Genomic DNA, 25,893 nt, shown 5'->3' with positions numbered 1-25,893 from the left:
AGCATGTGTTACCTTAGTGTCCTGTTCTGCCTCTCTCAGTGAAGTAGAACTGCAAATGTCCCCCTTTTCCCCAGTGAAAGAAAAGTTAGTACCCAAACCACTGTGCCTATTTGTGTTTTTGTCACTTACATACTGAATTTTTCACAATAGCCCTTTGTATGGATGCTGAGCAAAGAAGTGACAATGTGCATTATGCAGCAACAGATGTCTCTTTTACTAAAACTGCACTCTGAGAGCTGGCTGTCCAGCACAGACAACCCAAGGGGGCACAAAGGGCTGCTTGAATGGAGCCCAGGAGAGAGTTCCAGGGACTTTGTGCTCTTCCTCTGCATCAGCAAGGCCTGGAACTGACATAGGAGTCCCCTCTCCCCTACTTGCTCCCCATGTGCTTGCAGCAGCCTCTGGCTCCCTGCTGGGGAAAGCCAGCCATGTGCCTGCAGACCTGAGCTCCCTGGCTGTCCGAGGCCAGCATTGGCTCTGGCAGTGGGTGACAAGCTGCTGGCAGGCACTGGGGATGCATCCAGGCAGATGTTTCCCCTTTGCTTCAGGGTGAGGCAGTAGGAGAGATTTTAAGCACTACCGTGGTTAGACCTGACTTAAGAGGTCACCACTTGTGCCTCAGATTGTCCAGGATCATGGCACAGCCACAAGGCTGCTGGTTTTCTGAGGAGGTCAGTGACTCCCATTAGCAATCAGCTGGCATATCTTGGCTCTCTCAGAGGTGGCCACAAATGGCACCTGGAAAAATTTGCTTCCTTCTTGGAGCATCTCAGCAGCAGAGCCATCACTGTGTGGTGGGGCCTCATGTTGACTTTCACTGAGCAGTCAGCAGAAGTGTTACATCATTTTTATTTTGCTACAGGGAAACAGAAATAGAAGAGCTTAAAGCTCAGCTGGGACGGATGAGGGAAGACTGGATTGAAGAAGAGTGCAATCGTGTGGAGGCAGAGCTGGCCTTAAAGGAAGCAAGAAGCGAAATTAAACAACTCAAGCAGGTTATTGAAAGCATGAGAAATAGCTTGGCTGAGAAAGACAAAAAAATTCAGAAATACTTCACAGACATAAACATTCAAAACAAGAAACTGGAGTCTTTGCTGCAGAGCATGGAGATGGCTCAGAACCACTCTGTGAGGGATGAGCAGTGCCTGGAGTACACGAGCGACTCAGAGGGGAAGCTGTTATCATTGTGTGCCACCCTGCCAGACAGCCCCATCACAGAGGACCAAGGTCTGGAGGAGGTGGCAGACAGTGATCTGCTTCTTAGTGAGGACAGAGCTAATGGGACTGACTCATCTGGAGAGAGTTTGACCACCACAACCTCTGAGTTGAGTGATCCAGCTCCCTTCAGTGCTGCAGTAAATAAAGAGATGCTTGAAATCATTCTGGATGGAAAACTAACTTATTGCCAGGAGGAAGAAAAAAGCAACATGACAGTGGAACAGGCCATCCAGACTGATGTGGTGCCATATAGCTTAGATGTGGAGCAGCTCATTCAAAGTATCTTCAGAGCTCAAGACACCTGTCCTCTAAGCCCACCTTCTTCACTGAAGGAATTGGGTGATTTTTCTCTTGGAAGCTTCAGTGATTCTGGTATCATAGTGGACTTAACTCCAAGTGATCCCAATTCTGCCATCCTTTTGTCTCCTATGGAGTCTCCATGCAGGAGGGTGGAGCACAGAGTTAATGAAAACCGTTTCATGAAAGAACTTGATTTTACAGAAAGTCATGATGATGAAGCCTTTGAGTATGTTAATACAGGAATAAAGAGGAGATACTGGAGCAGCAGTCTCCTCGGCGATCTTCTGGCTGTAGCAGCACCTGTTGTACCAACTATTGTGTGGGCTTTGAGTACTCAGAGAGGAGGAACAGATCCTATTTACAATATTGGAGCATTGCTTCGTGGTTGCTGCCTGGTGGCCCTGCACTCTTTACGCCGAACACCCTTCAATATCAAAACCTAAAGTCTACTCTGTCCCTGGGCACCAACTGGCTGAGGCAGAGAGAAAGAGGGATGAGATAGATCATAAAAAGTTACTGTATATTCTGGCAGAGTCTGTCGTTTGCTTTTGACTATTTGATTTGCACTATAAATCAGTTCAAAAACATGTTCCTTGTTTCAAAATAAAAAAAAATAAGCTGAACCTCGTACTTCCACTCGAGGTTTTTAACAGTACTGCTGCTTACAGAAATAGTCCTCCTGCTCCCAGGCACCATGTCCCTCCCCTGTGCTGGTGACTTTCTGGTGCTAGCACATCTTCACAGTGAACATAACAAGGGAAATAGAGATTCGAGCCTAGTGCTCTTTCATGTTCCACTGCTGAGCTAGGATTAAGCTCAGTCACTCTCCCTGGATGGTTCACTGAGCAAATGTACAAGCACTTTGCACTGTCTCAAGGGTAGTGCAAGATGCACAAGGGAACAAGTGGCTGGAGAAAGGTGGGGTATTTCTCTAGACAACACTAACCTTCCCTTAGGGTATCACACCTGTGCTCCAGAAGGCATGCTAGCGCTTTCCATTTGTTGTCCCAAGTGTCAATTCAATTTAGAGGTAAACCCCGTATTCCCCAGGCAGCTTCCAGCACTTTGTTTGTGCCTGTCTCATGTAGTGCTCTTCTCAATTGTGCAATTGCTTGAGCATTTCACTGGTCTTGTGCGTATACAGGGTCTGTAACCAAAAATTTACATCGTTGGGAGTCTTAACACTTGTTACAATGATAAGTATAGGTGTGGATACACTTCGACTCTTAATGTTGTTTTAAAGTCTTTGTGTATTGGAACCTGAGAGTCTTTTGAGCCCTTTGAAATACTATGTATAAATGTATTGTGTTTTAACTTATTGTTTATTTAATTGCTTTATTGTAAATTACCTTTATAATCACAAGTTCAGTAAAGCATGATAGATATGTCAAACGTGTGAGTGTTTTACTGTAGAAAGGTATAAAAAACCACCCCATTCTAGCTGAGCTGTCAGATACAGGCTGAGCTAGGGGAGGTACTCTATCAGGTACTGCTCCAGGAAATCAGAATTAGACTGAGAAAACCTGAATACAGTTCTAAGTGTAAGCACTCACCAGGCTGATTAAAGGCTCCAGCTGGGCTGCAGTTGCACACACAACCCACTCTGCTGCCTTACACAGCCTTCACAGATGCAAGTGACCTAGTCTTTAACCCAATGCAATCATCTGGAAACCTCTAACTCCTCAGCGCTGCAATCCCAGAATAGTACCAGTCTTTCTAGCATTTAACCCATCTGACAGTCATGTGGTCTCAGTGTGCATGCACACTGTGACCATCAAAACATTAATTCTCCATGTCCAAAACCTAAGATCTGTGGATAGGTCAGAGGACAGCAATGCTACCCAACAGGCAAAACAGTGGGTTTTGTCTGGCCCCACCCAGGCTTTCAACCCCAGCTCTCCCCATTCAAATCTCACTGGTCTCCTGTTTTCAGCAAAATAAATGTAGTATTTCCTTGCGTGACCCAGAGAAGAAGGGATCCAGGGAAGCCTGACAGTGCCATGTATATTGCTCTGCAGCTTTTGGGAAGGAAGTTATGAGTAATCCACAAAGCAGTGTAGTTTGCCCTGTGTGGGGAGCATTTGCAACACTCAACAGGGTGATACTGATGCTTACAGAGGTGACTTGCACACCTTTCATGTCCTGCGGTGCCTGAGTGATGAATTATTTTCTGTTTGCCGTATAGATTCTAGAGCTTTGTTAAGCATTACATTAGGGAAGAGAACTCTAACAGATCATTTGAAGTAATATAATCCCCATCTAACGGAGATGGACATGAGAGCATCTTGTTTACATTGCCATAACTACTTCTTCCATGCTCTCCCACCTCGGGTGCCTGCAGCCATCTGGCTTGCCTTGTGACACTGCTGCACTGAGTATTACTCAAATGTCACTTTCAAAAGCTTTTACATCATAGGGACACTAGGGCCAAAATTACCAGTTGGAGATATTAATATAATTTTTCGACAACCATGGACTTTCATAATTCCTGAATATCTCTTCGTGGGACTGAAACACATTACAGAAAATTTTATTCCTATATCAAAATATGTCTCTGTAGGGCCAAGACAGCAGTACTTTATACCTGATGTTACCAACTTCATTACAATGTTGGATTTTTCTTTCACAGCCATTATTGTTTAAGTGATCTTTGAGTGACAGTGAAATGCACCATAATGTAGAAGAAAAAGTGATTTTCCAGTCCTAGATGTATTCACTATTGACTTTGTGGGGTGTTTTTGCAGCAAGAGACAACAAAGCACCAAAAAACTATACTTACATTTAAGATGCCATAGGCCGATCTCATAACCAGAACAATGTCGAAGTTTCTTTGTTCCCTTAAGATTCTTCAGTCAGTTCAACTCTCATAAGACATTTAACTGCTATGCTCAGCGAGAGGTGACAGCATTCCGATCATATTATTGATAAAAGCCTTTGCTCTGATCTCTATCTAAAATTCAGTTCACTTCTAAGCCTCCACCTTTCCTCCTCCGCACTGCAAGGACATAGACAGCTCAAGGTGCCCTTTGTTAGAACACACCTGAATTACTATAATGCACAAGTCCCAGACTTTGGTCTTTCTTCCACGATCCATAGAGAATATGCCAGTTGTTGCTCCAAACATACCAACTTCGCTTTTTCCTCCTCTAATATTACACATAAGACTTAGTCATGTCTCATCTGAATCTCACTGGTGCTGTAGACAACTAGGGGAGGACCATCAGCCTGCAAACAGTTCAACAGAAACTCCCATCCTTTTATTATGAGTTTAGAAAATGCTCATACCCACACCCATACCCCACTGGAAACTCGTATCTCAAAACATGGAGGTGAGGAGGACATGCAGCTCATACATTATGGGTAAAATAGTGAACACTTGAATTCGGGCTTACAGCATAGGAACCAAATCAGCTTCTTCTTGGGCTGAAGGGATGCATGTTCATATCCCACTATACATTATATTTCTAATCCAGAGACAAAAAAAGCCTTTCTTTCATATTCAGCTTTAAGAGGTACCCAACATGCCCTGCTGCTGAAAATGTTGAGGCTCAGGCATTTGACCCCCTTCCCACCAGAGATTAATCTCTATCCTTCACAGAATGTGTCAGGTTGGAAGTTGGTAATCTGGTCCAACCTCCCTTCTCCAGCAGGGAGCACATGGCACTGGACTGCATCCAGGCATTTCTAGAGTATCTTTAGAGGGGGAGACTACAACCTCTCTGGGCACACTCAGTGTCCCAGTGCACACTCAACTCAAGTAAGGAAGTTCTTCCTTATGCTGAGGTAGAACTAGCTGTGCATCAATTTCTGCCTGTTCACTCTTTCCACTCTTCCTTATGTCCTTTTCACAAGGCTGTTCCCAACTCGTAATTACACATTTCTCATTCCTTTCCCTGCAAATCAACTCTCTCTTAATCCCAAACTCCTGAAACACATTTAGCGCTATTTTACATATGCCCTATATAAGAAGTGAGAATTTTGCCCCAAATTCCCTCAGACAAATCAATTCAGGACCTGGCAAGCATGAACAACTACAGCACAGTCAAGGAAAGGATTTTCAGTCATCCTGCAGGTAAATCCTCCACAGTCAAGAATATCAGAGAAAGCAATCAAGTCCAGCTTTCAGCCAAGAAAGAAAAAAATCACATGGCCAACAACTAAAATATGAATGAGAAAAGGAGGAGCATATGGGAGCAGAAAGACAAGAAATGCACACAGGGGTATACAGGATCTTCAAGAAACTCAAACCAATGGAAAAGATAGTATCAGAGCAGCAGCCTCAGTAAGTTTAACAAAAGTGTTTTCATATTTATCAAAGATAAAAAAATCAAGATATAGGAAAAAGACAGAACTGATATTAATGCATGGGTTATGACCATTCAAGAGACTTCCTCCAAGAGCAGCATCCTCTCTGCTGGCACCATGTCAACACAGGGCAGAGATAGGAGGAATATCTAGGGCAGCTGTGCTCAAGTTTGGCAGGTAGACGGAAGGAAGAACAGCAAAACAGTACGCAGCAAGAGGGAAAAGCAGTGCAAGAGGACTCCCAAGCAGAAGGTGGCAGAACTCAAGGGTTTTTAAAATGGCTGAAGGCTCAACGATCAAATGTGTTTTCATGATGTATTCAGGGGTTTTATTTGCAACTTAGTAACTGGTCCATCTGTTGTTATTTTTAAAAAATAGTATTGATTTACATATATTTTATATTGTCTCAAAAATAGCAACAGTAATCACTATTTTTTTAGAAAATGAGACAGCTTCCAATGAATTTCACTTTAAATAGGCAGTAGACAGCCAGTTTCCTTGCCCTGTGTCAGCAATAGTTAAAGAATCGTGAGTGGCAAGAGTGCTGTTAAAAGGAGAAACACAGATTGTTATTAAAGCTTATTCATAAACTTTCTCATCTCCCATCCCTTGTCAGATACTTTGGAGGTGTGTAATAGGAGCAGACTTGCTTGCCATACTGCTGAAGTCTACACTTGAAATAATCTGTTCTACTCCAGCCAGAAGACTTGTGCAGAAAACATGCATGGCACTGTTGGCTTCAAAATATATTTCAAAATTTAACATCTGAAAATTGCTGTCAAATCAGTTGAGCTGTGCAAGATTTGCACCTATATAAGTATACTTAACATTTTTAAAAAACTTTTCTCTGTGACTAAAGCCATGAAAATTAATTCTTACTGTCTTCTTTTCTCAATTATGTAGACTCTCAGCAAAATTTGTGCCAGAACCTACTAGAACTTAGTTACAAATTCTATTTTTGTAGGCAGGCAAGATCTAGTCACATCCCCCCCCCCTTTCCCATTATCTTAAAATTGACACTTCCTGTGCTGTCCCTAGATGAACAGGAAACAAGTCTCATGTGCAAAATGTGCTGACTCATCTGTCATAAGGTACGAAATCCATACAACCCACGCATCAGGGATAATACACCCACACAACAGAACCTGGAAAAAGCATTCACTGAAGCACTGGGCTGGATAAAGCACCTAGACCCTACCATCCTCCCATACAGCTTTTTCCATCAGACATTGAACTTCATTAAAGCTCTGCTGCCTTCTACTGCACATTTACCATACACACTTCACCAGGGAAATTACAGAGTAAACACATAAAGTGTGCAAAAAATGGAGTTTGAAAAGTGTTTGTAATTGAACTGAGAATTTTCACACTAGCTTTATTAGCAGGAAGACACAATTTTTCTTCTCAATTATGCTAACTATGCAACAACTGTAAGGTGTGAGGATTCCTATCTATAGGAAGTATAAGAACTTCTACTAGAAATACAAATTTACCAATACAAGTAAATTATTAAAATGCTCCCTTATATTCACATCAGCCTTTGTAGGTTGCACCACTCCTGTGTAGTGATGCCACTGCAGGCAGTCATTGCAGTGTCATGTGTAAGTGGGAACACAGGAAGCTGCAAGTGACAAAGTGACAAGAAATCCACATTCAGTGTTCAGCTGGATAACCTACCAGGAGCACATTTTGAGTTGCAGGTCATCCATAATAAGTTATTTTCTTCTACAAGAAAATATGATCTCCCATGGAGAACTTTCAAGTGTTTACAAATACTTTCATGAAAGAGCAAAAGCAGACTTTTTTTATCAGGCAGGAAACAAAAGGTTCTTTAAAACTGTTTAATTACATGTTTCAGGTAAGCACAGACAATACAGGTAGATTTCCCACCACTCAATATTTACATTATTTTCTCTAGGCTTGAGCTGTTCATTAAGAGTGTTTTTCAATCAACATCCTTGTCAATCACTTTTGCTGCAAAGAAGGGTGCTGGAAAAGAACTATTGCAGGAAACATTCCATCAAGGCATGATTTTCTGTGGGGCTTCTCTTCCTTACGAACTACGTACTAGTAGTTCAAGATATTTTGGGAAAATCCTGGCTTCCAAGATGACCTGAAGAATGCATTGAAACCAAGCAGTGTGTTGAAGTCCTATAAATAGTTAAATCAATACCAATACATATGTTGTGGAGCTGAAATTCTCTTTTCACTGGCACTGCCATTGCTGCATGGCTTCTGTTAGGACAGTTTTACACCAATTTTGTTTTGTTCCTTTTTCATTAGCCTTTGTGCCTCTTTCTCCATTTTCTTTCGCTGCTGTTCTGCTGCTCTTTTTTCCCTTTCTGCTATCTTCTGTTGTCTGTAATTAAAGAAAACATTAATTGATAAATAACACACATGCAATTTTCAGCATGGTCATACCTCAAGTTCCTGTCAATACATAGGTTATTATAACTAATAAAAACAGAGCTTCAATCTATTGCCATTAGGCTTAGACCCGTCATTCTTTTACTATGCTGAAGTCCTTTTTTCAGATTAATCTAGGATTGTAGGATATTCTGAACTGGAACCCACAAGGAACATCAAAGTCCAACTCCTGGCCTGCACAGGACCATCCCCATGAATCACACCATATGCCTGAGAGTGTTGTTCAAACAGTTCTGGCAGGCTTAGTGCTGTGACCGCTTCCCTGGTGAGCCTGTTCCAGTGATCACACTCTAGGTGAAAAACCTTTTCATAACATCCAACCAATCCAATCTAGTTTTAAGCAATAATATTTGTTCAATTATTCTGCAATTTAAAAGCCACTAGCTTCTCAAAGATTCAGAGTAAATTAATCAGTGAGAGTATAAGGACAGTTGTAAAGCCTAGAGCAGAAACGAAAAATCTATCTAATACTTTCAGCAGCAGCTCAAAAGTTTTGAGGTTTTGTTGGTGTGAGGGTTTTTTTGAGATTGTCACCCATTATTGTACATTCTACCTGACAGCTGACAGAGCTGTCAATCTAGCAATATGCAGAGTAATAATACTTGCCACATTACAGTGGCAGATTTTTGTATTTCCCACATCTCTGAACTGATGCAGAAGTGCTATGCACACCAGCCAATATAGAGACAGTAAAATTCCAAAAGGCCACATGGTGTTAATGCTGCTGTTCACGTGCAGTTCTGAAGGGAGGGATCGTGGCAGCTCCTGTTTCTTTCCCCAGGATGACCCGCAGGACACCGAGCTCCTGCACGTGACAGCGGTTCTGTGCCCTCTACAGTCTGGGATCCTGCACTCAGTCCTGCCCAGAGAGAGACCTTCACCTCGCCTCACACACAACAACTGGCCAACAAAATACAAACAAGTAGCTGCTATAAACTAAAAATGTGTGAGCTTAACTGCTTCCACTGGGATAAAAACTGCATTGGTAATATAGTCTTGAGTTGTAGACAGGTATCTAAAATTTGCAGAAGAAACTAAGTTCCAACTAACTCAAGTTAACTGAAAATGCAGTTTACAATCCACTACATCAATTCATCACTGACTGGAAAATTTCAGTGCACCCCAGCCCAGAACCTGCTGTAAAATGGGGAAAAAAGAGACTACAGAAACTTCTCAGGCTCTGATAGCCTACTCTTCATCACTGTCTTTCTGCATGCCTTAATTCCAGGAAGAATATACTGACTTACTATATGTGCTCATTTCAACTTTATGTTTATACAAAAACTCACCAGAGAGGCCAAAGGATAGAGTCTTCACTGCTACTTAGGAGGACACAGCCCACTTCTGCATAACTGATCTCCATTCCATTACTACACAAAAATTATTCTGGTCTTACTGACCACCCAAAGGTACCAGACACAGCAGGCTAAGGGAGACCCTTACTTTTTCTGCACACTCATTTCATTCTCAAAAAGCACCACTGGAGGATAGTCAGTATTAACACTCTGGAACATTAGGGGGACTCTGTCCTCTATTTGGCAGTCTGAAATATTATACAAGATTTTTTCAAGTGTTACACTTATGCATTAAGTCACCAGAGTGGCCCCAGTATCTTCAGATCATTTTGCAGACTTCTATCATTAAGAAGAGACTCCACAGCAGAGTGTGGAGTATTGAGTATTGCCTGTGCAATACTATACTTAAGTTTAATGTTAAATGTCAGATGTTAAAGACACCAGTGATGTCTACTGCAAGAGAAACTAAATCCAGTCAGGATTTTTAATCAATATTGCTAAAAATCAGCCAGGACTCGACTCATTTACAGATAAACATTGTTATTTCTGTGTCATGAATAAAACAAAGGTTTTACGTCACTCAGCTGGGATACAGCTTACATAATGACCAGCTGTATTGAGGTAGCCAGCCATAGCTGGACAAGTGGTAAGCCACAGACAGCTGGAGTTCTAATTATGTTTTATCTGCTGGAAGTATTTAGACACACATCCCTTCTATAACAACTGGAGTTTGATACTTTTTAGTGAGGCCAAAAAGAAATCCTATGAGAAGTAACCATTTGAGTAGAACCCTTTCAACAGTAAAGATGGTAGGCTGAAATCTTTAGGATAGGTTCAACCAAATATCATGACACTTTGAAAAATTAAAAGTTTTTGGGAAACCCCACTGCTATCACCATGTAAGAGATCTCTCTTCCAAAGTATTCTAGAGCATGAACCTGACATTTGGCAAACAATATAACTTTGACCATCCTGGAAATGTTCACTGCACAAATTTTACACTCCAAGAATAAACTGGCATATACATACACTAGGTAATTTTTAGTAGTTAATTCATATACGACAAACCCCTGCTTCAGAAAGTCTGAATACTACTTTTGATAGTCCTAAGACCATCTGTAATGGAATGTGGCAAGGGTGAAGTAAATACAATGTAGCCTCTGCAGTAGCAAAAGTAGCTGTTTCATTTCTCCATAAAAAAAAAAAAAGAAAAAAAAAAAGTTTTTCATTGTCTTTCATTTAAGTCTCAGCAGACTGCACTCTAGCTATTAGAGATCTTAATGCGTCTATTGATATTCTTTACAGGAATAAGTACTATCCGTGGAACAAAAGCAGCCCAAAAGCACATCTTTCATATCACAAAGCTTGTACTTCAGTACAAGACTTGAAACAGTAATCAAGTTAAAAAAAAAAAAAAAAAAAAAAAGACAAGCAAGCTATTGACCAGAATGTACACATAGATACTAGATAAAGTTTACAAAAATATTTGCATTACAACTCTATTCTCACATGTTAAGCTGCTGCAAAGCAAGACTGACAGAGATAATAAATTGAATAAATTCTAATTATGATTAGCACATTGAAAATGAGCTAGTACCTTCCCTCTTGTCTTATTCCACAGACTGAAAATGTAAATCTTTCAAAGCATTAAAATAAATAACTTGATCAGATAAATCTTTTTTTTTTCCTCATAATACCCATTTTCCTTAGAATGATTTTTGACTATATCATGTCTTTATTTCATATTATCACTAGTGGACGATGGAAACCATGTACTTGTGATTTAGTGAGTAGAATTACGATAGCCCAGGAAGCTAAAGCTATCTGAGGCTGGTTAACTGATGATGTAGCAAGCAATAAAGTTTGATACAACTGTAAGTCACTACCAGTTCAAATCACTGTGTATGATAAACTTAATTTGCATCTCTTTACCCTCCATACCCCTTAAAGGAAAGGAAAAAAAAACACAAACTGAATGGCTGAAGTATTCACATTAACTTTGTGCAAGACTTTGATTTTACATTCAGCCTTATCAGCTAGTTTAGTTAAGACAGAAAAGCCTAGCTCCTACAGGGATTCCAAGCACATACTTATCACTTCACCTTCTATCCTGAACTATTTTTACCTTAAACACTGGTTGTGATACTTTTCATGAGGACATCAAGTGGTATTTTACTTAATCAAGTAATGTGATCTGAATATAATAAATTGTTGGGATTGGTGGAGCACCATTTTTTTAGCGCCTGCATGCACACGTGTTAATGTGTTGTTCCAGTGTTTCAGTGATTTTCAGATTTCCTCTCTCACCTCATTTATTAAATTAAATCGATCCAAAATGTCTTCTGGTTACACAGAGACTAGATGCATAAAAATATTTTGTTTTAAGAGGCATTTAACAATTCTTGGCACTTACTAGAAAGATGTCAAATAAACAAATGTGGTTCTTTTACATGTAAAACCTTTACATAGTGTTATATTACTTTCAATTACCTAAGAACTTCTTCTGCCTGCCAAGCAGCATCTTCCTCTTCTTCCCAGGCATTTGTATTTTCTTGCCAAGTATCCAAGTCTCCCAGTTCAGGCTAAAACAAAAGATAAGGTCTAAGCACATAGAAAAATTAGATAAAACACTGGTGTGACTGCCAGAGTGGCTCCTGGATGACAGCAAAGTTTGCTTATCATTTATTTTTAACCTTAATGCTTCAGACTTACAGACATATTTGAGGTATGGCAGTGCTTCTCATCTTATTGTCCATGCTTTTTTTCCTGCTATAATACTGAGTTTTTTCAGTTGTCAAAGGGTTTTTTGAACAAAGACAGGAAGGAAGTAATGGAGTGCATTTTCAGCAAGAGGAAGATAGATTGAGCAGATTTTATGAGTAGATAGTGTAAAAGATTTCTGGCAGTTGCATGAACAAACCAACACATACACCCACATTTTTATGTCCAGTATCAGCTGAGTGACACTTTTACTCACTGAAAGTCCTTTCCTGAACTATTTTCATAAAGGACAGTGCAGGGAGGTGGTATGACCATTCTGTACTGCTTCCTGCCTGTACCCTTTTGTGCACAATGTTTATCAAAAGAGAAACACTGTTAAAAAAGGCAAAGGGCAAGGGAGGGAGAGCATCTCCTGCTAACTGGCCAGGCTGTTAGGCAACTAGACAATTTTTTCAAAGGCTAAGAAGCAAACATTAGGAGACTGCTACATTACAATCCCTACAGAGAGGAAGGTAGAAGCAGAAGGTTAAAAACGGGTCCAAAACAATAAAGCAAAGGTAACTTAGAGGCTTTCAAAAAAGACTTCTACTCTTTTGTTAGTAACTTACTGTGTAAAATGCAAAACTTATAGTTCATTGCATTAGCAGATTTGCAATCCCATAAGTATATGGCAGCTTCATATCTTTTTATCACTGATCTGTCAAGTTTCTCAGCAGAACATATTGGACTGCTTCATTCTTCACTCAATTTTAAAACAATTTACATTATTCCCCAACTATTCCAATTACACCCCACAATGCACACCTTAGGCAGACTATTCCTTTCCCTAGAGAACATAATTTAACTGACAAATACAAGATCAATACCTAAAGCATACTTACAGATTGGTGAATAAAAGGAATATCTTGTGTGGCTGCTAATCTGCTAGAGAATCCTGTGTTTCCCTCTGGAATCCCAAAATTTAAAGGCTCTCGTTTTTTAATAACTATCTGAAAATATTCAAAAAAAGGAACAGAAGAGTGGTACATCAAAGCACTGCAGAGATTTCTTGGCGATCATATAACTCTGTGCCCGTGAAGGTTCAGCTACACAACACCTCACTGTGTCTTAAGCCTGGCCAGGTTCTGAAAGCTGCACAGCCAAATGAACTTGTAAGTGAAAGATAAATGCAAAAGATAACTCCTCCTCCCCCCACTAACTTTTTCTTTAGCCACATAGAAACCTGTGACTGTATCAATACAGAGAATGGGCACAAAGAATCACAGATCAAATAGCCACATCTCCCAGTACTCATAAAAGCTACCAATTATGTGATATATTGCTTGGAGAAATCCTGCTTCTGTGTCAGATCACCTTAAGGTACTACTTTTGAGTGCTGTCTGCACAGCTGTACTGCACTGTAATGTCAGCTCTCTCAACTACTCCAAGAGCGTTTCTGTGCAGTTTCAACAGCTGCAAATTCTATGTCAACAAAAACTAGTAAAGCTCTGTACTGGTTTGGCTGAAAAGCAGTGCTTTTCCCAAAACAGTTGCCAAGATCACATACCATTTTCACTTGTCTTGACCTCAAGACACAAACTTTGTTTAGCCTACTTTGAGCTTCTTCTGCTTCCCAATGAGGCAGATCCACAGTTCCACTGCCTGTATGCTTGTACCAATCCAAGAAAGGAAACAGGACTAGACAATCTTATTGAGCAACGACAGACTGTTATTTGACTGAGGTTCTATTCTCAAATAGATCAGTATAGATGAGTGACAACATGAGTAGACTGTACCTCAAATCTCAAGGTTTATATTGAGACATTCAGTGGAAATAAACACAAATTCACACTGAATGGTATTAACTTGGCCAAGTTAAGAGGGATGTTCTTTACAGTGCTTGCAGTCATCCCTAGAGATATATTTAAACTAAACCCAGTGTACAGTACTCAAACAGCATGGATTCTTCCCCAGTTTTGTTCTGAACCTGAAGCTCATTCTATGAGGAAAAATGTCAGTAGATATAAAGGAGACATCTACTGCACATCTTCTCTGGTAACCTATTCCAATACTTGTGAGGTTTTTCCAATTGACTCTAGGACCAGTAAGTATCCAGCTAAAATATTTGCACATAGAAGCAAAACCTGCAATCATCAGATTTTAATCAGCATTTATTTACAACCTTGATGCTCCTGTAGAAATGCCCTCCTGTCTTGTCTCCATAGTAAAAATGGATATTTGAAGAACAAGCTATTTTGAAATATCAGTTCCCTTATTCCAGCCTCCCCAATATAACTTGGTGAAACAAATAACCAGTTTTCTGAAACAGCAGGGCTGCTCCCTCAGACTTCAAAAGAGCAAGACATTGAATGTCTTTGTTCAAATAAGGATATGAGCACAAATGACTAGAGGGTTCTCACGTTATACTTCCCAGAACTCTTAAGAGTATGAAACGATTCAGAAGTTTCCAGTAACATGAAGACTAAAGATGGAAGCATGTGATAGCATCACAACTGTTAAGATCTCAAAGGTCTTAACATTAAATATTATAAACTACACACCAGCATCTATTCTCATTTACCAATAGCACCTTCTGTAAGTTGCCAATTTACTCGCTTTTATTTTAAAGCAAGGAAAGCCCTCCGTAAGTATAGTTGAAAATGTAATACTTACTTTTTGAGTTTTTCTTATAGTTGGTGCCATATCTTTGAAATAATCAGGTTCCATTTGTTCCAAAGAATTTTGCTGAGCAGCCACATTACCATTGCCACCTTCAATCTTCACACTTGTAGGTGCATCTTCATCCCATGAAGACCAGTCTTCTACTTCAGGCTGAATGTAAGAATATGGTACAAGTTAGTATTATCTGCAAGTAAAAACTTGTCTTTTTATATCTTGCTAAGATATATACTTAATACTGTATCACATATTATTATATGTTTCATATATATCACATTATATTATATCTTTCTTGGATATATACCAATTCAATATTGTAGGGCATCTACAATCACCTTGTTAAGGGATTAAGTCACCTACCACTTTAACAATTACCTGCTTAGGAACAGATGAATAATCCACTGTGGTTGGCAAAGTTATTTGGTCTCCACTTAACTTTCGCCCTCTTCCAGACCTGAAAAAAAAATGTAGGATTCCTCCAAGCTCTGAAAACATGAGCACTAAGTTTAAAAAAAAAACACAAAAAAGGAAGTCTGAGAACAGCACTACTGAAAATAGTCATGGCTAAAACATTTAGTGCTTTAATTACCTTTGTATTAACTACTGTCAATAAGTCTGCTAAGCAAAGAAATTTCATCATGAATTGAAAGTTGTGTTCACAAGAATATCAAAGTGCAATTTACTTTTCTAATTGCAGTGAAATAAAGGAGAAATACTTCTAAGAAATAGAAAATGGACTAACTCATCTGCATAATTCAGTTACAATTTTTAGATTGTCAGTGCTTATGAAGCAAGTACTAGCGATCTATATTTGCCAAAGAACCATTTCTACTGTAAAATGAGAAATTTTTCTATTTGTCTTAAATTTAAAGCTATGTCTAACAAATAGCTTTCTGAGCTGCTTGATTTGGAAGCCCCTCTAAAGCTTTTTTCTTCAAAGTTTAAACAGAGGTAATGCAAGATTATGCAAGTCATCAGCTTCAATTCAACCCACGCTTCTACTTAGAGAATACTGTTTCAATACATTTCAGCAACTATATAAAATAATTTTAATTGAAAACAACACTAATGCATTGCAAATAAACTACTTAGATATTTACTTCATGACAATGTTCAAAGATCAGAATAATAATTAAAATATTCCTAGTTGCATTCACTGTATTTTAACACCTTACAACACAAAATAATGCAATTCAGGCTCACACTTGTGTTTTCCACAAAGAATGTAAGCTCCTACAGCAAAATAGTCATGTAATTGACCTTTCTTACTACTGATGAGAATAAACTGGGAAATTTCAATTTCTAGTTTCTATCCATTAGTTTTAGTATTAGAGAACATACTACCAACTGACAAGCTAAACTGCTTGTAATAGCACCTCTGCTGTATGCTGGTGAGTGACTAGATATATTTTTTTCTACTCAAGACCAAACAAACACGGTCAGGTGCTATCATCAAATTTTCAAGTTTTATATAAGTAACTCTACTCCCTTTATAAACTGTTCCTTTAAGTTGAAAAGCAACAGATTTTAGGGATAAAGGAAGGTGAAAACACTGTGCCCTCAAACACATTAGAGACTTCTGGTTGACAAGATTTACTTGACATCTCTAAAGGAAACACAAGCTTAGAAACATCCTTCTTCAGACCTCTACAACATACATGTCCTTAATACTATTTACATTTAATACTATTACAAACCATCACTTCTGCACTGACTTGCTCTACAAGACAAGCAAGCGGCTTGTAACAGACATTAATCAAGTCAAAATGGTTACAGCAAGAGGGCTGAAGGTAGGAGGAAAGAGCTTTTGTCACACAACATCAGAAAGGATATGGTACACAGAGCAGCACCAAGGAAGGCTACAGATCTCCACTTCCTCTAGGAAGGGAACAAGATGCTTATAGAAACAGCTGCTCCACAGCCATCATTAGATACCGATCACTGCTCTGCATGCCAAATGCCTCAAGAATGATTGGATTTGTTTCTCCTTACTAATAAGCAGCATCCAGATTTCTCAGTTGGAGATAATTAGAGATTTTAAATGGAAGGAAGTTTCATCTCTTTTTATATTTACATGTTTTATTTCCTGAAAACTGGATTCAGGCAGTCTGTTGTTTATCAAGAAAAGATTTAACTAAAAAAGGACTAGTACTGTATGTAAGCTCTGTGCTGCCTAGAAAGTTGCACAATCTCTACAGGCACTTGTTCAAATGAAAACCTAATGTAAACTATGTAATCTATGTAAGTACTACCTCATATCCATTTAATTAAACTGCACGTTTAATTAAATCACATTTGCTGATTATTAGGCATAGTTATATATGGAGGGGTGTATCACAGAAAAACAAAAGTTATCAAACTACACTTTGCAGATGACAGTGAACAGAAGAAACATCTGTAGTTAGTGGTCTGAATTAATGTGACTTGCTTATGTGAAAGACTTAATTTTCATTTCTTCAACTAATTGTTATTAAGCAAATAAAGGGTTTTCTATTTTATGTACTCTGCAGCCATTTCAAGATCATAGGTCATTCAGAAGTTGGAAAAAAGAATGAAAATACTGTCACTACACAAAACCAACTATCTGCTTACAAAAAATATCTTTACACTCAGAGAAATAAAGGAGCCACATAATATAGAAGTTATGATCAACTCAGTGTTTTGACTTCTTTCAGAATTTGAACAGCAAATATTCTTAATTTAATTTGGAATTCAAATCACAGAACTAAGGTTGACATCTATGTAATTGTATGCAGCATTAAAATATATATTTTTAATGCTTCACTAGATCTGCAAGTGAATTTACCAACAAGTCAAGAGCTTCCTCTTATTCTTGGAATAAGTAAAGGTGAAGAGGAAATAAACAGTTATTTTGTGTCTACCACATCTTCTGCATATGCTTTAATCCTCACTGGAAAAGTAGTTGTCATCACACACAAAAAGAGACTACATTTCTCTAGATTGGTATTTGTTTATGTAAACAACATGCTGCAAAAGGGCAGGAAGTACAGCAGTTCATATGACAACACAGTGCCAAGAATTGCCTCAGGTACTCTACTACTGTATTACTGAACTCTACCACTCCACATTAACCCTTGAGGGTTTTTAGTCTGCTTCTAAGTACTACACTGCAGCATTCATGAGTCTACAACTCAAAAGGACACCATGTATGACTTAAGAGTGTAAAAAATAAACCATTCTTCATCATTAAAAAGGAAAAAAAAAGCCATTCCCTTGAACTTCAATCACTGTCCTCCAAACTTCTGAAAGAATCTTCAATATGCAGAAGAATCTGAAGTCTCAGGCAACTGTTTTTGACAAACAAGATGAGAATTGCCTACATTTGTAATGACAGCCTACTGACTGATGAGAGATTGGATGCTCCCATTAACTGAATCTCTTAAAACACAAAGTATCACTTGCTAAGTGCTTTTCAAAAATGTGCAGCACAGCTTTTCTTCAAGTTTGACACAGAATAGTTTTAAAAGCCATTTTAAAACCCTGTCATAGCTGTTTACAAAACCTCATTCAGCTACCATACAACAAAATACACTCACAAATGCACTACATAGACTTTTGGAACTCTGAACAAATACACAAATTAAAGAATTAACTTGATTTAGTTTTCATCTGTGTTGATTGTTTTGCAATTAGTAAAATCAGAACTGGTAAAAGTGGTGGCTGGGTTCTGGGGGAAGGGCAGAAGTGCAAGAACCTGTAATTGAAAAACGGGGAAAAAAAAAAAAAGGTAACCAAATTAAGTAAGACTTGTTTACCTGCATATTAACTTTTTAATGAAAGAAAGCACTGCTGCCAGGCAAGTACAGACTTTAAAGAGTCGAAACTGTGTTATGGCCATGGTAAGAAACCCTTCCTGTAAAAGAAAAAAGTTAGATGCAGAGGATTATACAACTTTATACAGTACTTAAAGCCAATTACCTTAGTTGCTACTAAGTTAGGAGCATTCCGTGGAACTGTATTAATGCAAGGAAAGAGAGCAGGTACCTGGAGCAAAGATGCTACCTCCCTACTATCAGGATATTTCACGGATGTAAATAATCCAAGTATCTAATATATATGGCCTTTAAAGAAACAGCACAAAATCACAGGTAGAGTCAAAGTTAAAGACACTCTTAAAGGGGAAGTGTAGGCAACCATCCACAGTGCCTGAACACTGGCAATGCAAAACAGAATAATCATCAGAGAAAAGCTCTTTCTTGATCATGTCATGCATATACAAATTATAGATCTAGTCATTAAGTGAAACTCCAAAATTAGCTGTTTAAATTTACCTTCCATTTTGATGGAAATGTGTGATGGTAACACTGCTAATTTTAGAACTAGTCTCACTGAAAAATCATCATCGAAGGAAGAGTGTTCATCCTGTGTGAACTACTGCACCAGCTAACCCACAGAGCTACTGATATTTCTATGCCTGACTGGATCATGATAGCAAAGACAGAAAAGAAAAAAATCATCTTTGGCTGAGGCTATTCCTGTTTGTAGCTATTTTTTCAGTGACAGTTTGAAAATCTAGAGAATTTATATTCATCATATCACATCATACCAACATACCATGTTGAATAGCTACAGACTGACTCAGAAAAATCTGCTAGAACTGAAGGATCCCTTTTCTCTTCTATAGGTGAACATTTCAGAGTAAAGAATAAGAAGTTAGGCTTCACAAACAGCTTTTCATTATACACATCTACACTTGTAACAACATTTTCTGTTGCAAGTTTAACATACCTTCTGGTGAGAAGAGAAGGCAGCCCTGTGACATTTTCCTCAGGCCATGAGTATTCCATGGAAGGACAGCTTGATTTCAAATATGCTATGGCATTTAAATCACTTTTTATATTCCAGGCTTTAAGTTAGGAAGAGTCAGGAAGGTGGATGGTAGGTAGGCTGCTCCAATACTGTCCTGAAGATTTTATTAAAAAGGTACACAATGGGATTTGTGAGCTTCACGGAGCATAGATGTATTTTTATTGGTGCTCATTTGCTAAATAATGTAACTACTATTAAACACTATAGTAATACAGTACTGGAAATATTGCTTTACATATTGTCCAGGACAGGACTTTCTGCTACTGAAAAATCATCCAGAAGCTATTAAACAAACTGGCCCTTTAACTGCAAAATGGAAGGCTTAGTAGTTACCACCAAATTACAGGCTGCACTACCAAGCTGTAGCTCAGGAGAAAGGCTTCATAGGACATGTATCACACCTCTACTTCAACATTTGTGTTACCTTATTTCATTTCATGGGAGACTTAAAAATGTAGCGAACTTTATCCAAGGTTGGACTGGCTCTTCATCTAACAGAATTAGAAAGCAGTCAGTTCCCACAAAGAAGCAAGAACAGACATGGTCCGACATATTTAGCTTTTAGTTTAAAAGACTAGACCATCATTTCGTATTATGCTCAAGCACTTCCTTACCTTTCAGAATGAGCAATGTTGACAATATCTAGATGACAGAAGAATGCATCAATCAAGAATTTGAATGATTAGGAAATAATGGGAGTTAGTGAAAGAAGAGTGAACAGTAGTAAGATGGAAAGTTCTCTATCCTAAAGGGAGAAATTATCGCAAACTAACACCGAATTGGTGAAAGAAAATGTTTTTTTTAGGAGAGGCAGCTAGAAGTTATCTGCCTGGGATGTGAGTGAGGCATGAAGAGCACGTGACCTGCTGAAATGATTATAAAGGCACATCTTTTCTGAAAGGAAGCTTGTTTAGAAGCTCGCTCCACTCTACCAGAATTCACTCTTTTATCAGCTTAGCGGACAGGAGGGAAGGAGTAGAACAGTACCCAATATTAGCAAGAGTAAAGCTCTTTTCCCATGTTCAGGCTATCCAACTGTTACACTGGACAGTACAGACAGACCCTAAATTTAAAAACTCCTAGCTATTGACTGAGAAGGTTGTTTTAGGAAGCCACCAAAAACCTTTGCAGACTCTATATTAATTATGCCTAAAGTCAAGGAACTAGGAAGATTACTAAGTGCAAAACTAAAACCAGAACAATGTTCCAGTGTGTCAAATTGTATACTGTACTGAGTTCTCAATGTAAAGTTAAACAATTGAATAATCCACAAGAACTCTGGCTTGCAGAGTCAGTGGACTTGTGAAGTCCACAAGAACTAATCACCAAAAGTTAATCCATTTCCCAGGTCATTCCCATATAAGAGTGGCTACACTTCCAGTATCACCAGTACGCCCATTTGGCAGAGTTCAACAGCTATGATTATGTCCATGACAGCCAGATAACTTGCACCTCTCCACTTTCCATGTGTCAGGCAAAGATTTCAGAGTTACAATGAGACATATGGGCAGTTAACATATTTGTGATAGAAGTGCATTTCATTTCAGCTGAGCTAGAACTAGGCCCTTCAAAGGCTGGACTTGATGACCTTGGGGGTCTCTTCCAACCTTAGTGACTCTATGATTTAAGACAGTAAGTACTGTTTTGCCCAGCTCTTTTCTGAGCATTGATTGCAGTCTTCCCAGTTAAGCTCCCACACTGTCAACTCCCAGCTGTCAGATGCACAACCTGAGTTTTGTCAACAATAAGCTATCAGCCAGCCATAGTATTGTTAGCAATCATTTACCTTTTAAAAGAGCTTTCCTCAATACACCTGCTTTTTATACTGCTATTTATGATATGAAGCAGTATATATGTATTTATTTAATGAATATTATTTTTTATAAATTAATTTAAAGCACAATCTTGAACCAATTATTGTCTCAAGGTAAGGACAAGTCAAGTATTTTCTGTTTTGTCTGAAACAGCACCTGAAATATGTGCATTGCTGCTCTAAGAACAGCACTACCGGAAAAGTTAAACGTTTGCTAAAGGTTTTGAGTTTTGTTTGGTGCCTTTTGGGGTTGGGTTCTTTTGTGCTTGGGAGTTTTTTTATGTTGATTAAATTTCTCAAGGTAAACCATTTTATATTCATAAGTAGTTGTATGAATACAGAGGTACACAGAACCCTAATTTTCCTCAGTTCATTGCGAACTTAATTCACACAATACCATTATACTAAACTTGTGAAGTGAAACAAGTTTTTCATCCTTTTCTTGTCCATCTTTCTCATTGGAAAGAAGCACAGCCATGTACCTTCTCTTTCACCTGGGAAAAAATACTGAACAGTGTAATGGTAAATGGCAGGCCACAATGTTCTTTCTTTTCTTAAGCCTATCCTTGATAAACAATTCCAAAAGGAACCACAACTGTATCAGCAGTCAATTATAAGACAGGATGACAGAGACATAATGCAAAGTTGCAATGCTACATCAAGAATCCTAAAACATTTCTTAACAGACAGAGGCAAATGTGAAACACTGGACTAAAATTCGGAAAGTCTGGTAAGAGTTGTCTGCCAGCCTGGTACATCCTTCTGCATATCACACCTCATGCCTCAGCTTTCCCTTTATAAAATGGGATAGATTTTCTTCTCCCACTACTGGAATTGCTTTGTAACATGTATGAGACTTAGGGTCAAATGAACTTCCATTACAACAGATATAAACAAGCAAATAAATCTGGCCCTTCAAGACATGAATTCTAATCAATTTAATACTCATGGTCAACTCAAGAATTCTGTAACAGACACCAAATTTAGCTGGAGTTTGACTTGTGCATCTCATACTGCCTTCCACTGGTAAAAAGTTAAAACAGGTGTTCACATAGAACATGAGCTCAGAAAGGACTACAAGACAACAGCCATGAGATGTTAAACACTTTAGAACCAAGTCAGAAGAATGAGGAAACTTAAAACATTTTAGGGACCCATAAAGGAAATAGAATGAAGGGAGGGAAAGTTCAGAATTTTATTGAACGTTTTTACTCTGCTTACAGCTTGCAATGTAAGCAGAACCTTATGAATGTAAGAATGTAAGGCCTTATTAGAACTCCTGATTTCACTGACAGTAGCCAGCATAGTCCACCGTCAGGTGGATTGGTTAACCAGCTATGGCGCAATAAGCAAGACTCTCACTGTTTATCATTGTACAATAAGCACACTGGCACCTGGAGAAACACTTCCTCTTTCATATCTAACTGTACACACAAATACCACTTAAACAGGATTTCTACAGACAGAGTCAATTCTAAAATAAAGTCACTTTGGGGCACTAAAATTATTCTTATATAAATTATTATATCTTTATAAATTATTATTCTATAAAATTATTATACTTGTTCCCTGCTACTGAACTCATATTTTACTGTCACATCAGTTTTCTTTCACATCAGCTCACTTGTAACTCTGGAATGTAAACACAAACACACCTTGGGATTAGTGATTTCAGTCCATATTAAACACAGCTAGATAAATAACCAAATGATGATGCCTAAAATAACTTGTCTGAAACTGAAAGGCTCCCCTCCAATTTACATACGGAGACACAAAAAAAGCTTCACCCTCCTAAAGCAAAACAAGAAATTCATTTCCTAGTACTGAAGACTAACATGGCCTTTACATTTGTCAGCACCAAAAATCCATACTGGTTCAGTAGTGCTTTTGTGTTGTCACTAGAACAGCTGAAAAGACCCTAGCAAAGTTTCAGTGGTAAGGATAGAATTACTTAAAAGGGGATCTTGTATGAAATTCTAGTAGAATGGCCACATCAAAGATCATAAGTAGGTTTATAGAGAGATGGAATTTTATTAAGATTAGTAGATAGAGAGAAAAAACCTGTTTTCAAGCACATAAACCCTCCTCCAAATCATGTATGTTACAAGACATAAAGACACTTTGTATGTTAAAAAGACAAAGTAATGATTCAAGAATAGCTTTCAATCAGGTACTGAAAGACAAAACCAGCACTTCCTGCATTTCAATGACAACAACCATGACTCTGTAGTCTACTGAGAGGTTCCACTGCCCTCTTCCTGGTTGATTTGTTTGGTCTCTTGGTTTTTTCATCACTTTACACAGAAACATAATATTGGGAACACAAGTGTGGAGGGAAAAAATCTTGTCTAGACCACTGAGCTTGATAAATAGATACATTAAGTGGCACCGTGACTGAACCCTAAAGCCATGCTATTATGGCATTAGAGAGAGAAGAAGAATGAAAAGGGAAGATCAGGAGGCATCTCCTCTATCTAACTGTAGGTAAGTGTTGTGGGATGTTTGTAAAGGTACTGTAGTTTCAATACTGATCTTCCAATTTTCACTGCAAATACCCTAACTAGGGAATTGAAGTAGCTGGGACAGAAGACAGCTCACTCACATTAATCATAGGCAGAGTGAAGTCATCAGAGGCACTCAAATCCAGAAAGAGATACTATCAAAAGCTGCAGAAGATACCAAAAGTCAAGGCAGAATGTCTGCTTCTCTAACTAAAGGCAGCAAAAATTGGTGACTGATAGCAATTCCTGAGTTGGAATACTCTGATATACAACATACAGAGTTTCAACTCTTTTTTTTAAGATGTTACTCCCAGAGTCATAAAACTTCTGTAGTAATACCACCACATCTCACCCTTTCCTCTCCAAGAAACTGAATTTAGTTACAAACTCATTAATGTGAACTCCTGAAGCTTTCTGTTTCAAATTAGAATAAATTCTGCTCTTCAAGGCAGCATTAGTTAAGATAGAAAGTTTATGTCCACTAAATGATCAGCTATTCTTTGACAATTTGTTACCTATATATGCCACTGTCTTGTGAAAACCAGCACAAAGAACACAGCTTGAAGTAATGCAATCGTGTGAGACCACACTATAACTTCATTCACTTTGCAGCAAGTCTTTTAAATAATGCACTAATTCATGTAACTCACTTCACAAAACTGAAATTCTCAGACACAGAACCAGAGTTTAAGTTTTCTGTAATTACACGCAATGCCAGAGACAACAAATTAACACACACTCCTTGTTACTACTACAAAATCATCTTGCAATGCCTGATGAGAACCAGCTATTTACAAACAATGACACTATAAGACGGCCTGAAGAAATCTCTGCAGTGCCCATGTGCATTTCCACAGAGCTATAAAACTGTAAATCATGTATGTTAACAAGCTATAAAGCAGCAAGCTATGCCATTTTTCATTAGATATGCAACTCAGGCACTTACACTGTGAATTCATTACCAAAAAGCAGTGCCATACTATTCTACTGACCAGCCGAGTCTTGAACATTATTAGAGACATCACCGAAGCCAAAGAGCAGCCCTTATTTTTCTGTGAGCTGTTAGAGATTCTTAAGTATTTAAAAGCGTGCTAAGAAGTTTTCACACTATGTATTATTAAATGTGCCCATCAGCGTGAATAGCAGGTAACCCCAAGCAATGCCGTCCCACCACAAGCTCTGACAGGACGTGTGCCCTCGCCCTTTCCCACAGGGTGCGAAGTCGCTCAGTCCTCAAACGCTGCCTATCGACTTGTTCGCTACTTCATGCTCTTCGCAGCCCATGAGATTCCCCCCACTCAGCCCGAGAAGGGGCCCGGACCGGCCGGGCAAAGGCCGGGCCTGGCGCTCCCGGGCCGCCCGAGCAGCTCCGCCGCTGGGCGAGAGCCGCGGGGCGGCGGCCACAGCGCTGCGGGGCCGGGGTGCCCCGAGCGGAGCGGAGCGTGGCGGGGGCGCTGCCGCGGGAGAACCGCGCGGGCGGCTCTGCCCCGGGAGGGAAGGCGCCGAGACCGGGCCCCTGCCCACCAAGGCGGAAGCGGCACCCGGCGGCGCAGGAACCGACCCTTCCCGCTCACCTGCCCCTGGGGGGAGGCCTCGCCGGGGGTCGCGGGGCTCCAGGGGCCGAGGCGGCCGCTCCCGCAGCCTCCGGCCGCCCCTCATCCAGAGCCGGGCCCGCGCCGCTCCTCCACCGCCTCGCGCGCCGCCATCTCGGCCCCGTCACCCGGGAGACACGCCCGCCCCTTCCGGGCGCACCGCCTCCCGAGCGCTCCGCTCCGCCCGCCCCGCTCGCGGGGCCGCGGGCACCGGGGCTGTCCGAGCGCCTGAG

General features: G+C 39.5%; 2 protein-coding genes across 4 annotated transcripts in view; one reads left to right on the top strand and one right to left on the bottom strand.

Annotated features, from left to right (window-relative positions):
• Positions 1–2,910, top strand: part of SYBU (syntabulin) — a 40,132-nt gene extending 37,222 nt beyond the window's left edge. For both annotated transcript variants that reach the window (XM_053964217.1, XM_053964227.1), the window contains one exon: positions 863–2,910. In XM_053964217.1, the coding sequence (XP_053820192.1) occupies positions 863–1,961 (1,099 nt within the window). In that variant the 3' untranslated portion in view covers positions 1,962–2,910. The remainder of the gene's footprint in view (positions 1–862) is intronic.
• A 4,740-nt stretch (positions 2,911–7,650) lies between these two features.
• EBAG9 (estrogen receptor binding site associated antigen 9) lies at positions 7,651–25,804 on the bottom strand. Of its 2 annotated transcripts, XM_053939666.1 has the most exons (8): positions 25,643–25,804; positions 19,674–19,848; positions 18,701–18,798; positions 15,300–15,378; positions 14,919–15,077; positions 13,148–13,255; positions 12,036–12,127; positions 7,651–8,182 (listed from the first exon to the last, which is right to left on the bottom strand). In XM_053939666.1, exons 3-8 carry the CDS (start codon positions 18,781–18,783, stop codon positions 8,062–8,064), a joined length of 642 nt encoding a protein of 213 aa, XP_053795641.1. In that variant the 5' UTR covers positions 18,784–18,798; positions 19,674–19,848; positions 25,643–25,804; the 3' UTR covers positions 7,651–8,061. The 2 variants fall into 2 exon arrangements, with proteins under 2 accessions (XP_053795641.1, XP_053795646.1); XM_053939671.1 differs by lacking the exon at positions 19,674–19,848.
• Between the last annotated feature and the right edge of the window lie 89 nt (positions 25,805–25,893).

Source organism: Vidua chalybeata, chromosome 1 (genome assembly GCF_026979565.1).
Source record: "Vidua chalybeata isolate OUT-0048 chromosome 1, bVidCha1 merged haplotype, whole genome shotgun sequence".
NCBI classification, from domain to species: domain Eukaryota; kingdom Metazoa; phylum Chordata; class Aves; order Passeriformes; family Viduidae; genus Vidua; species Vidua chalybeata.
Note: the sequence above shows the minus strand (reverse complement) of the source record. Positions and strands in the feature narration are given on the sequence as shown.

What these genes read in the sequence shown, in the direction of transcription:
- EBAG9 (XM_053939666.1), bottom strand. Translation starts at nt 18,783, where the DNA reads ATGGCCATAACACAGTTTCGACTCTTTAAAGTCTGTACTTGCCTGGCA. An exon ending in ATTCATCTGTTCCTAAGCAG is followed by an intron (nt 15,078 to 15,299) that starts GTAATTGTTAAA and finishes TCTTACATTCAG; the next exon opens with CCTGAAGTAGAAGACTGGTC. An exon ending in CTATAAGAAAAACTCAAAAA is followed by an intron (nt 13,256 to 14,918) that starts GTAAGTATTACA and finishes GAATATTTTCAG; the next exon opens with ATAGTTATTAAAAAACGAGA.